The sequence below is a fragment of the Ranitomeya variabilis genome, chromosome 5 (assembly GCF_051348905.1).
Source record: "Ranitomeya variabilis isolate aRanVar5 chromosome 5, aRanVar5.hap1, whole genome shotgun sequence".
NCBI classification, from domain to species: Eukaryota; Metazoa; Chordata; class Amphibia; order Anura; family Dendrobatidae; genus Ranitomeya; species Ranitomeya variabilis.
The window spans coordinates 121372622-121385245 of NC_135236.1; the positions used below are offsets into that span (position 1 = coordinate 121372622).

Below are 12624 nucleotides of genomic sequence, written 5' to 3' on the forward strand. Positions count from 1 at the left end.
GGCGGGAACTCGACCCCTAACAACGGGTTTGCCCGCTCGGGTTAGTGTCTACCTCTTTAGTCCTTAGCAGAGGTAGACAACACTAAAGGTCTGCATACCTCAACACAGACACCAAATTAGGTAGGTAAACTACTTTTTGTAGCCCGTTCCAAGACACGGAACTGGAGGTAAAGTGAGCACTCGATCCCACTCCACCCAACTCTTTCAACAGCTCATAAAACCCGGAAGCATTAATATACATGTATATACCGTATATACTCGAGTATAAGCTGACCCCCCTAATTTTGCCACAAAAAACTGGGAAAACTTAATGACTCGAGTATAAGCCTAGGGTGGGAAATGCAGCAGCTAAAGGTAAATGTCAAAAGCAAAAATAGATCCCAATAAAAGTAAAATTAATTGAGACATCAGTAGGTTAAGTGTTTTTGAATATTGATATTGAATCAAGAGCCCCATATAATGCTCCATAAAGTTTATGATGGGCCCCATAAGATGCTCCATATTAAAATATGCCCCATATAATCGTGCATAAAAGTTAATAAGATGCTCCATAAAGATATTTGCCCCATGCAGTACTGCACAAACGTTAATTATGCCCCATAAGATACTCCATATAGACACTTGCCCCATACAGTGCTGCACAAACGTTAATTATGGCCCCATAAGATGCTCCATATAGACACTTGGCCCATATAATGCTGCACAAACGTTAATTATGGCCCCATAAGATACTTCATATAGGCACTTGCCCCATATAATGCTGCACAAACGTTAATTATGGCCCCATAAGATGCTCCATATAGACACTTGCCCCATACAGTGCTGCACAAACATTAATTATGGCCCCATGAGATGCTCCATATAGACACTTGCCCCATATAATGCTGCACAAACATTAATTATGGCCCCATAAGATACTCCATATAGACACTTGCCCCATATAATGCTGCACAAACGTTAATTATGGCCCCATAAGATACTCCATAGACACTTGCTCCATATAATGCTGCACAAACGTTAATTATGGCCCCATAAGATGCTCCATATAGACACTTGCCCCATTTGCTGTTGCTGCGATAAAAAAAAGAGAATCACATACCTCTCGTCGCTCAGGCCCCCAGCACTTGCTATATTGAGCTGTATTGAACCGTCACCATTACCGCTCATTACAGTAATAAATATGTGGCTCCACCCCTATGGGAGGTGGAGCCACATATTCATTACTGTAATGAGCGGTACCATGGGACCACTCAGAACAGGAATAAGCTGCAGCGCCGGGGAACCAAAGACCGTGCCAGGAGCAGATGAGTATAATTAGACAGCCCCAGCTCCCCCTCCCCTGCTGACCCCTGGGTTTGACTCGAGTATAAGCCGAAAGGGGGACTTACAGTATACGGTATATAGCAACAGTGGCTAGGAAAAGTATTCACCCCCTTGACACTTTTTGTGTTTTGCTACCTCACAACTTAGAAGTTCACTGTTTTTTTTAAAGTTTGCATCAGTTCATGTAAAGAACATGCCTACAACTGTGAACATTTGGTTTTCTTATTGTGACGGTTTGTTGTGGTACCATGATCTTTCCATTTGATGAAAATGGATTTGATGTTGTTCCAGGGGATAATCAGAGATCGGGATATTTTTCTATAACCCAACCCTGACTTGTCCCTGACTTGTTTGGAGATTTCCTTGATCTTCATGGTGGTGTTTGGTTCCTCTTGCTTAATGGTGTTGCAGCCTCTGTGGCCTTTCAGTAAAGGTAAAGTGTACAGTATATAGTGACAGACATGTGACACTTAGATTGCACACAGGTGGACTTCCTTTCACTAAGCATTTGACTTATGAAGGTAATTGTTTGCAACATAAATTTGTAGGGGCTTCATAGTAAAATGAGTGAATATGTATGCACATGCCTATTTTTAGTTATTTGATCCCTTAAATTTAATTTATGCCTAGAGTTTTCTCACCTCGCTTAACCAAATTAGACTATTTAGTGCAGATGCATCACACACAAATCGGATTACAAAAATATTTATTCACAATTGTAATGTAACAAAATAGGTAAAAATCCAAGGGGGTGAATATTTTCGCAATCCACTGTAGGTAATGAAGGGACATTTACTTTAGGGTTTAGTACATAAGGTAGGTCGCATAAGCTAGTTGACTGTAGTTTAGGTAGTGACGTTAAGGTAAGATAGAGTTAATATTTTGGACTAGCCCATAGTGGAGGGCTAGCTCATAATGGGAGGAACTTAGTTTAGGGAAAGAGACTGCTTCCTGTAGATAGTCAGGTAGTCGGGTTTGTAGAATGAAGAGACCAGTGCTAATGTTGGGATGACCCACAAAAGGAAAGGAGACTTATGGACAGGGATAATGAGATGCTGAAGTAACCTATGAGACAGAGGGGACTTCTGGAAAAGGGTCCTTGAATAGTACAATGAGTCAGAAGGAACCCTGAGCTTGCAAAAGACCGAAGGTCACAGAGCTAAAGAGGACTAAGTTCATGGGACTAGTGCGGGTCCCGAGCAGTAGATCCGGAGAACCAGTAATGAAAGAAATAGGACATGGAACCGCTGAATGAGTAGAGTGACAAGCTGGGTTGTGCCGAAGTAGTGTGAAACAGTGTGCTTCACTGGCCCTAGAGTAGACTACAAAGGAAGCCTGCTGGGAACCACACTTTCATGTAGCACGTCGGGATGTGAAAGGAGGAGACAAGTTCCTCCCCCGTGGCTACCGTCTTATGCTGCACTACACAAGGCATCATGTAATCTGAAGATTACTAAAGGATTTTGGATCGCAATGTAGTGCCCAGTGTCAGAAAGCTGGTTTTGTATCCTAGGTCATGGGTCTTCTAGCAGGACAATGACCCCAAACATACTTCAAGAAGCACCCAGAAATGGATGGAAACAAAGCGCTGGAGAGTTCTTTAGTGGACAGCAATGTAACCGGATCTGAATCCCATTGAACACCTTGGAGAGATCTTAAAATTTCTGTTGGCAGCAGGCACCCTTCAAATGTGAGAGACCTGGAGCAGTTTGCAAAAGAAGAGTGATTCAAAATTCCTGTTGAGAGGTATAAGAAGTTTATTGATCATTATAGAAGTCGATTGCAGTTATTTATTACAAAGGGTGTACAATAGTGATGATTCATCACTAAAATGCTCAAGTTATCGGTATATAAACTCAAGCATTTTTCCTCAATACCCTAGCAGAAGTGCTGGGAGGGTTCAGGAAAATCGCTGAATTGAATGGAAACAGCACCAAAATGGAATAGGAACAGCATGAGAAAGACTACTGGTTACATCTGACTCCCAGGTCGCTGCTGGGAACTAAAAAAATAAAAAATGAAGTTTGCACCCCCACCTATTTTTGATAACCAGTAGAGATGGGCGAACCCGTGGATGTTCTGGTTCTGTCAAACATCTAAGAAAAGTTTTGTTCGGGAACCAGAATGGAACACGAACCCTAATCCCATTCATCTGTTGTTTGCCACACTGCCTCTGCGGCAAACATGGGCTATGATCAGCGGTACGATCATTACTGCGTGTCAGACAGATGACAGCGTGTGCCAGCAGCTGTGACCAGCGGTAAAAAGGTTACCAATGGTCACATGCGTTGGCTGATGAGGGAGCACTACTCCCCTCAGCCTATGCCTGCTGTCACTGCTAACAGATGGAGAATTCATCAGCCGGGGCCAGTGATATAAATAAAAAAATAATGTGGGCAAAACTGACTGCTGTGGGCTGCAACCTTCAGCTGCCGGCTTCTTGGAGAAGTCTGTGTTCGGGGTCCATAACGGAGCACATAATTTTTATCATTCATTTATTTTTAAATAACTGATTAATAAATAAAAACAACGACGTGAGGTTTCCGCTATTTTTGATAACCAGCTAAAATTAATCAGACAGCCGGGAGCTGATATTAAGATATTATCAGGCTGGGAAGGTTCATGGATATTGGTACCTTCCCAGCTTAAAAATACCAACCTGCAGCTGCTCCTGATAATATAAGCCCACAGCTGTCTGATTTACCTTGGCTGGTTATAAAAATTAGAGGGGACCCACATCATTTTTAAAAATTATTTATTTATTTACCGTAATAGGTTACATAAGGCTAAACACCCTTTAGTGCCACATGAAAGGCACTAAAGGGTGCCAGTTTATTATCTGTAGGGGGCTTGTGACATTAAGTAGCTATGGAACACCTATCTATTCTGTATATCGATCTATCATCTATCTCTCTATTCTGATAATTCGGGCTGTGGATGTACTGTGCTTGGCTGATGAAATGTCGGCTTTCCTTTGAGATGTGAGTGTAAAAATCAGGCAGCGCATGGTCCATTTTTTTCTCTCACCTATTGACTTGCACTGGCGAGATGTCCGATTAGAGCTGAGGAAAAACTCGCAGATGAGCACTGACTCATTTAATAACATTGTTCAGAGTGGAATACAATGTTTTTTCTCGTACTGCACTGCTCCGTATCTGCCAGTATGAGAGAGCCCCAAAGGTGATTTCCTGGCAGGCAAAATAAAACCATACATATGCTTTAAAACTGAACAGTGATATTGTTCACATTTAATTGAAGCAAAATTAGCCACTTCACGGCTGCTGTTAGCAGCACCATTGTAATAAGAGTCCTGTGACAGATTCTGGTGGGCGCAGTGAGAATTCTGTTGATGAGTGTGTTGTGGGCATTGTGGCTGAAACTGTCAGGCACTAATATAAGATCACTGTGTGGCACTTTACTTAAATGGCACCATGGCGGGAAATTTATCAGAGCCATGGGAGTCAGTTTGTGGGAATCTCAACAGGAGCACCTAAGAGGAAATTATGATCCCTGTGTTCAGCTTTATTGAAGAGCCTTGGCAGACACATACCGTATGCATTAGTGTAATGAGTCTCCCTTGTTAAAAAAAAAAAAAAAATTCTTCATAGGAACCAGGAACTCAAGAGTTCATATTTCATTTTCTAAACTGCACTGGAGCCATTTTCTTACACCAAAGTTTGTATCTACAGGTCCTTCTCAAAAAATTAGCATATAGTGTTAAATTTCATTATTTACCATAATGTAATGATTACAATTAAACTTTCATATATTATAGATTCATTATCCACCAACTGAAATTTGTCAGGTCTTTTATTGTTTTAATACTGATGATTTTGGCCTACAACTCCTGATAACCCAAAAAACCTGTCTCAATAAATTAGCATATCAAGAAAAGGTTCTCTAAATGACCTATTACCCTAATCTTCTGAATCAACTAATTAACTCTAAACACATGCAAAAGATACCTGAGGCTTTTAAAAACTCCCTGCCTGGTTCATTACTCAAAACCCCCATCATGGGTAAGACTAGCGACCTGACAGATGTCAAGAAGGCCATCATTGACACCCTCAAGCAAGAGGGTAAGACCCAGAAAGAAATTTCTCAACAAATAGGCTGTATCAAGGCACCTCAATGGTAAGTCTGTTGGAAGGAAACAATGTGGCAGAAAACGCTGTACAACGAGAAGAGGTGACCGGACCCTGAGGAAGATTGTGGAGGAGGACCGATTCCAGACCTTGGGGAACCTGAGGAAGCAGTGGACTGAGTCTGGTGTGGAAACATCCAGAGCCACCGTGCACAGGCGTGTGCAGGAAATGGGCTACAGGTGCCGCATTCCCCAGGTAAAGCCACTTTTGAACCATAAACAGCGGCAGAAGCGCCTGACCTGGGCTACAGAGAAGCAGCACTGGACTGTTGCTAAGTGGTCCCAAGTACTTTTTTCTGATGAAAGCAAATTTTGCATGTCATTCGGAAATCAAGGTGCCAGAGTCTGGAGGAAGACTGGGGAGAAGGAAATGCCAAAATGCCTGAAGTCCAGTGTCAAGTACCCACAGTCAGTGATGGTGTGGGGTGCCATGTCAGCTGCTGGTGTTGGTCCACTGTGTTTCATCAAGGGCAGGGTCAATGCAGCTAGCTATCAGGAGATTTTGGAGCACTTCATGCTTCCATCGACTGAAATGCTTTATGGAGATGAAGATTTCATTTTTCAGCACGACCTGGCACCTGCTCACAGTGCCAAAACCACTGGTAAATGGTTTACTGACCATGGTATTACTGTGCTCAATTGGCCTGCCAACTCTCCTGACCTGAACCCCATAGAGAATCTGTGGGATATTGTGAAGAGAAAGTTGAGAGACGCAAGACCCAACACTCTGGATGAGCTTAAGGCCGCTATTGAAGCATCCTGGGCCTCCATAACATCTCAGCAGTGTCACAGGCTGATTGCCTCCATGCCACGCCGCATTGAAGCAGTCATTTCTGCCAAAGGATTCCCGACCAAGTATTGAGTGCATAACTGAACATTATTATTTGATGTTTTTTTTGTTTGTTATTAAAAAACACTTTTATTTGATTGGACGGGTGAAATATGCTAATTTATTGAGACAGGTTTTTTGGGTTATCAGGAGTTGTATGCCAAAATCATCAGTATTAAAACAATAAAAGACCTGACAAATTTCAGTTGGTGGATAATGAATCTATAATATATGAAAGTTTAATTGTAATCATTACATTATGGTAAATAATGAAATTTAACACTATATGCTAATTTTTTGAGAAGGACCTGTATATACAATGTAAACATATGCATGGATAGTAGTAGTCTTACACTTGTGCATTTGAGGCTACGGTTGGAAGTACATATGGCTATATATTGGCTATCATTATAAGTAAAACCTTAATATACCACATGTACATCGTATTATTGGCTGCAAGATACTAACAAAAAAGGCTTTAAACATGTCTAACCATTGCCTTATTATGTTTCAGCTGAATACACAACTGGATTAACATGAGAAGAACTTGTCCTTCTAATTATCACACGCTCCGGTTTCTACTACTTTATCTAGCAGACATCTGGTGTGACCCTTCAACATCAACGTCTCCAAAAGGCTTGTTTAAGGATTGGAGTGCCCTAAAATGTATCTGTGAACTCCAGGAGATCCCATCTAGAGGTTCCTCTGAATTAACGGATTATATCGCAGTGTTTCAAACTTTCATAAAAAAGCATTCAACGGAAACACTAGAAATATATTGTAATAACCACCAAGGAGCACACTTAGTTGATGAACCTCTCAACGGTTTACAGCCAAAAACAATAACGACCAATTTAAACCAAGGACACTTGATCTAAAATGAGTTGTGTCAGAGTCCAGCAGGATGTACGAAAACTTTTATTCCAGCAAAGAATAATGACGAGTGATTTATCCAAACATCTGTAATGCATCTCGGTGTCTAAACTAAAAGAAAACATTGCAAAAGCAGAGAGTAAAATTTGCCATCTTCACATCAATCTAAATTAATGGGAATGTAAACACAGTATTGGCTGAATTCTTCATTTTACATGCTAATCAGTGCCTGGCTGTACCTCTTGGCCCCAAAAAATATTTCCATAGCATTTACTCATAAACAAGATTTCTACAGTCAAAGACCTGGGAAAATAATTTCTGTGAACGAACATCATTTTTCTTGATCATGGTCCTATTTAACGAGAATAACTCTGTAGAGTCCATCCCTCTCTGCCTAAACTGTACCCTCCAGACATCTACAAACAATATTTCCAAATCAATAATCATTGGAGTCATTTTTGGAATATTCATCACATTTGGTGTACTTGGAAATATTTTGGTCATTCTTTCGGTGGCATGTCATCGGCATCTACAGACTGTAACCCACTATTTCATTGTCAACCTTGCGGTTGCAGACCTTCTCTTAATGTCCATGGTGCTTCCTTTCTCTGCTACTTTTGAAATCCAAGGATATTGGCTCTTTGGCCGCATCTTCTGTAATATATGGGCAGCTGTTGACGTTCTTTGTTGCACAGCTTCCATAATGAGCCTATGTGTAATATCTATAGACCGCTACATTGGTGTTAGTTACCCACTGAGATACCCCAGTATTATGACTGAAAAACGAGGTCTTTTGGCTCTCCTTTGTATATGGGTCTTGTCCCTTGTAATCTCAGTTGGACCATTGTTTGGCTGGAAAGAACCAGCACCAGAAGATGAAACAATCTGTGAAATTACAGAAGAGCCAGGCTATGTACTCTTCTCAGCTTTTGGATCATTCTACCTTCCACTCACCATCATCCTCATCATGTATTTCAGGGTCTATATTGTGGCCAAAAGGGAGGGAAAAGTCCTAAATTGTGGAATGAAATGTGACAAATCAGACTCTGAAGAGGTAACCTTGAGAATTCATCGAAAAAACACTCCGGATAGTATAAATTCCAATTCCAGTGCGAAGCAAAAGACTCACTTCTCAGTGCGACTCCTCAAGTTTTCAAGGGAAAAGAAAGCAGCAAAGACTTTGGGAATTGTAGTAGGATGTTTTGTCCTCTGTTGGCTGCCATTTTTTCTGGCAATGCCTATAGGTAAGAAACAATACAAATAAAAATGTATGTGTAGAGTGTTTTTGAGGAACTCCTAATATTAATGTATAGAACTTATTTATATACTTTTATTTCCAATGGTACCACAATCATCAGGTATTGCTGAGATATGAGCAGCTTTAGTTCCAAACTTGGGCTTAACTGTCTTTCAGCAGATAGCCTCGAAGCTGTGCGAGAATGAGGCTGTCAGGTTCACTTCAATAGCTAAGCCAGCCACCTTCTTGGGTTATGCATTGGCTATGACAGAGAAGAAGGCTAGCTTAACCATAGAAAGCAGTTAGTGCTGCAGCCGCTTTCACACCACCATTGGCATTCCAACAGAGGGAATATTCTATGTCGAGCACTGGGCTGGAAGTACAACAGCCACAATAGCGACCAGAGTGGATAACTGATGATTGGGACACCTTTGGAAGCAAAAGTAAATTACCATACTAGGTTTTCAAGAAAATATGTAAAATAATTTTTTGAAACAAGACAACCAAGTTATGGATAAACCTACAGATATCATGTTTTCATTGTCAATCTTCCTGCAGCATGCTGTAGAGAAACATTGCCCTTCTGTGTTTCTTTAATTAGGTGCACCAACGTTTTTTTCTCATTAGTGACTTATTTAATGAAATGCTCTATAATATACTATCCTATGGGCAAGATGTTGGTTCTCTCAAGACAATCAAGCAGCTCGGTCCTGATAGTACCAATCTAGTATACAGATTTGTGCACAGCGACACAGTAAAGCAACCCCTTTGTCATAATTAATTATCAGGTGTAACCAGGTTTCAATTATACAGTCTGTGTGTAATGGAGTGTTACAGCAGCAAAGCTTTTAACTAATATATTTTCATTTTTTTAATTAACATAAGACCTTAGCAGCTGCTAAGCTGATGATGATGTACAGAAATGATGTTCCCTGCGGACATGCCCAAGCAGCTATGTACATTGAGGTGCTTCCTGTTACCATAGGGTTAGTTCAAAGTTAAATAAAATGGGCTTAGAATGATCAAAAATATACAATGTTGTGAAAAGAAATTATTTTGCAGCTGACAATGTGAGGAATTTTCACGTTTACAAATTGAGTTCCAAGTTAATATAGGGGGGTTCTCGTCTTCAGGACACTTATTAGGTTAACCCCTTAACGTCCAATGAAGGATATATCTGACATTGGAAGCCTCCCCCTGTTTGGTGCGGGCTCCGGCGATGAGCCCTCACCTTTTCCAGCACATGACAGCTGATCTGATCAGCTGTCAGGTGCCCCTAACAGCCACGGGTGGAATCTATCCGTGGCTGTTAACATGTTAAATGCCGCTATCAAACTCTGGCAGCGGCATTAAACATGCACGTTCAGGAAGCGCATCATTAACCCCGCCCATCTGTCACATGACCGTGGGTCGCCGTTGGGTTGGCATGACAACCCAAGGTCTGCAGGAGACCCTGTGGTTGTCATAGCCGGATAGTTATGAGCACCACTCAGTGGTCGGCGCTCATAGCAAGTGAGCATTTCTGCAGCAAAGAGCAGGGCTCTATGCTATGCTCTATGTAGTACAAGCGATCGGATGACCGCAGCTTCTAGTCTCCTATAGAGACTATTAAAGCAAGTAAAAAAAAGTTTTTTAAAAAATATATAAAAGTACAAATTACCCCCCATTCGCCACATTCAAAATAAAACAATAAAAAAATCAACTGTACGCATATTTGGTATCACCGTGCTCAGAATCGCCCGATCTATCAATATATAAAAATAATTAATCCAATCAGTAAACGAAGTAGGGAGAAAAAATATCGAAATGCCAGACTTATGTTTTTTTTTGTCTCTGCAACACTGCAATAAAATGCAATAATGGGTGATCAAAAGATCGTATACACACCAAAATAGTATCAATAAAAAATCTAAACATGTTTGGTGTCTGTGAATTTATAATGACCTGGAGAATCATATTGGCAGGTCAGTTTTAGCACTTAGTGAACATGGTAAAAAAAAAATATTTAAAAAAAATTGTAGAATTGCTCTTTTTTTGCAACTTCACAGCACTTGGATTTTTTTCCCAATTTTTCAGTACAAAATATGGTAAAATCAATGGTGCCATTCAAATGTACAACTTGTCCTGCAAAAAACAATCCCTCACATGGCCATATTGACGGAAAAATAAAAAAGTTATGGCTGTGAGAAAAAGGGGAGCAAAAAATGGAGACGCAAAAACGGAAATACCCCTGGTCCTTAAGGGGCTACTCTTCTTTGTGAATAAGCTGTTGTGTGTGTACATCATGTGGAGTAACACTATTTCTGGCCATTACATAAACGTTATCCTGCATTTTCCACCAATTTCCCTTCTATTTAATTTTTTAGTTTCCTCTGAGCTAGTAGGTGGAGACTGACTACTATATCTCAATACAGAGAGACATGGAGGATTACCATTCTCGTGTCTCCATGTAGCTTAGAAGTAGCTTTTTTAGAGAACCATTGATTCCATTGTATTGTACATGAGAAGAAGTTACATTATAGTGATGAGCGAGTATACTCGTTGCTCTGTTTTTCCCGAGAATGCTCGGGTGGTCTCCGAGTATTTGTGAGTGCTCGGAGATTTAGTTTTTGTTGCATGATTTGCAGCTGCTAGACAGCTTAAATACATGTGGGGATTCCCTAGCAACCAGGCAACCCCCACGTGTACTCAGCCTGGCTAGCAGCCATAAATCATGCAGCTGGTCGACAAAAACTAAATCTCCGAGCACTCACAAATACTCGGAGACCACCCGAGCGTGCTCGGGAAAACCCGAGCAACAAGTATACTCGCTCATCACTAGTTACATACAAAATACAAATATACATTACAGTGAACAAACTGTGACAGACTAGTACAAAAGGGAAAGGGTCCTGATCTTGCAGGCTTACAGTCTACAGGATAATGGGGAAGAAGACAGTTTGATGGTGGGTTGTGGCAGCTCAAGTGGTGAGGTGGCAGCGAGTTCATTGCAGACTGTAAACTTTCTTGAACTGATGCATTTTCAAGTTTTGTCTCAACGTTCTGAATGTGGTAGATAATCGGACATGTTGGGACACAGAATTCCAGAGGATGAGGAATACTCAAGTTTTAAAGGTGATCGGGTGAGGAATGTTTAAGTATAGAGAGGAAAAGGAGGTCCTGGGAGGATCAGACATTAAGTGTTGGAAGATATTGGGATATTAGTTTGAGGATATATGGAGGAGACAGATTATAGACAGCTTTGTAGCTCAGTATTAGTAGTTTGAACTGGATACATTAGGGAATTGGGAGCTAATGAAGAAATTTGTAGAGAGGAGAAGCAGAGGAGTAAAGAGGAGAAAGGTGAATTAGTCTGGTGTTAGTTAGAATGTTGCAGTAGCCGAGGCGGGAAATGATGAGAGCATGCACTAAGATTTTATTAGTTTTAGGTTGGGGAAAAGGACAGATTCTGGAAATATTTTTTGAGTTGGAGGTGGCAGAAAGTGTTAAGAGGTTAGATGTGTGGATTGAAGAGCAGGGCAGAGTCAAGGATTAATACGAGGCAGCTAACTTCCCGTACAGGCGAGAACATGATTTAATTTTATGTGAAAGATACTTCGGGTGGGGGAGTTAAGTGAGAAAGAGGAAACATGATGAGTTCAGTTTTTTCCACATTGAGTTTTAGGAAGCGTGATGAGAAAAAGAGGATTATGGCTGATAGACACTCTGGAATTCTCGACAATAGAGAGGTGACATCTGGGCTAGAGAGGTAGATCTGGGTGTCATCAGCATATAGATGGTACTGAAAGCCATGGGGCTTTTTAAGTTGCCCCAGGTCAAAGGTATAGATTGAGAAGAGTAGGGGTCCCAGAACAAAGCCTTGTGGGACACCAGCAGAGAGAGGATGGGATGAGGTGCTAGTATAGGAGTGGGAAACTCTAAATCTGCATTTAAAAATGTATGAGTAGATCCAGGAGAGGGCAGGAGAGAATGGTCGACTTTGACAAAGGCAGAAGACGGGTCTGGAACGAGGAGTATAGAGAATTATCGGTTAGCTTTGGCGGTAAGTAAGTTGTTATTAATTTTGGCTACCGCAGTTTTGGTTGAGTAGTTGGGATGGAAATCAGATTGTAGATTGTCAAAGAGAGTTAGATGAGAAGGGGGAGTTCAGCATAGGCATGCTGTTCAAGGAATTTGGAGGTGAATGAGAGCAGCGACAACGGGAGTAGGACATCATAC

The 12624-nt window shown here is 41.1% G+C and overlaps 1 protein-coding gene across 1 annotated transcript in view; it reads left to right on the forward strand.

The window, feature by feature from the left end:
• The window catches only part of ADRA1A (adrenoceptor alpha 1A), a 234300-nt gene that overhangs the window by 165726 nt on the left and 55950 nt on the right, over nucleotides 1-12624 (forward strand). The window contains exon 2 of the mRNA XM_077263152.1: nucleotides 6811-8413. Coding sequence (XP_077119267.1) covers nucleotides 7516-8413 — 898 coding nt within the window. The 5' untranslated portion in view covers nucleotides 6811-7515. The remainder of the gene's footprint in view (nucleotides 1-6810; nucleotides 8414-12624) is intronic.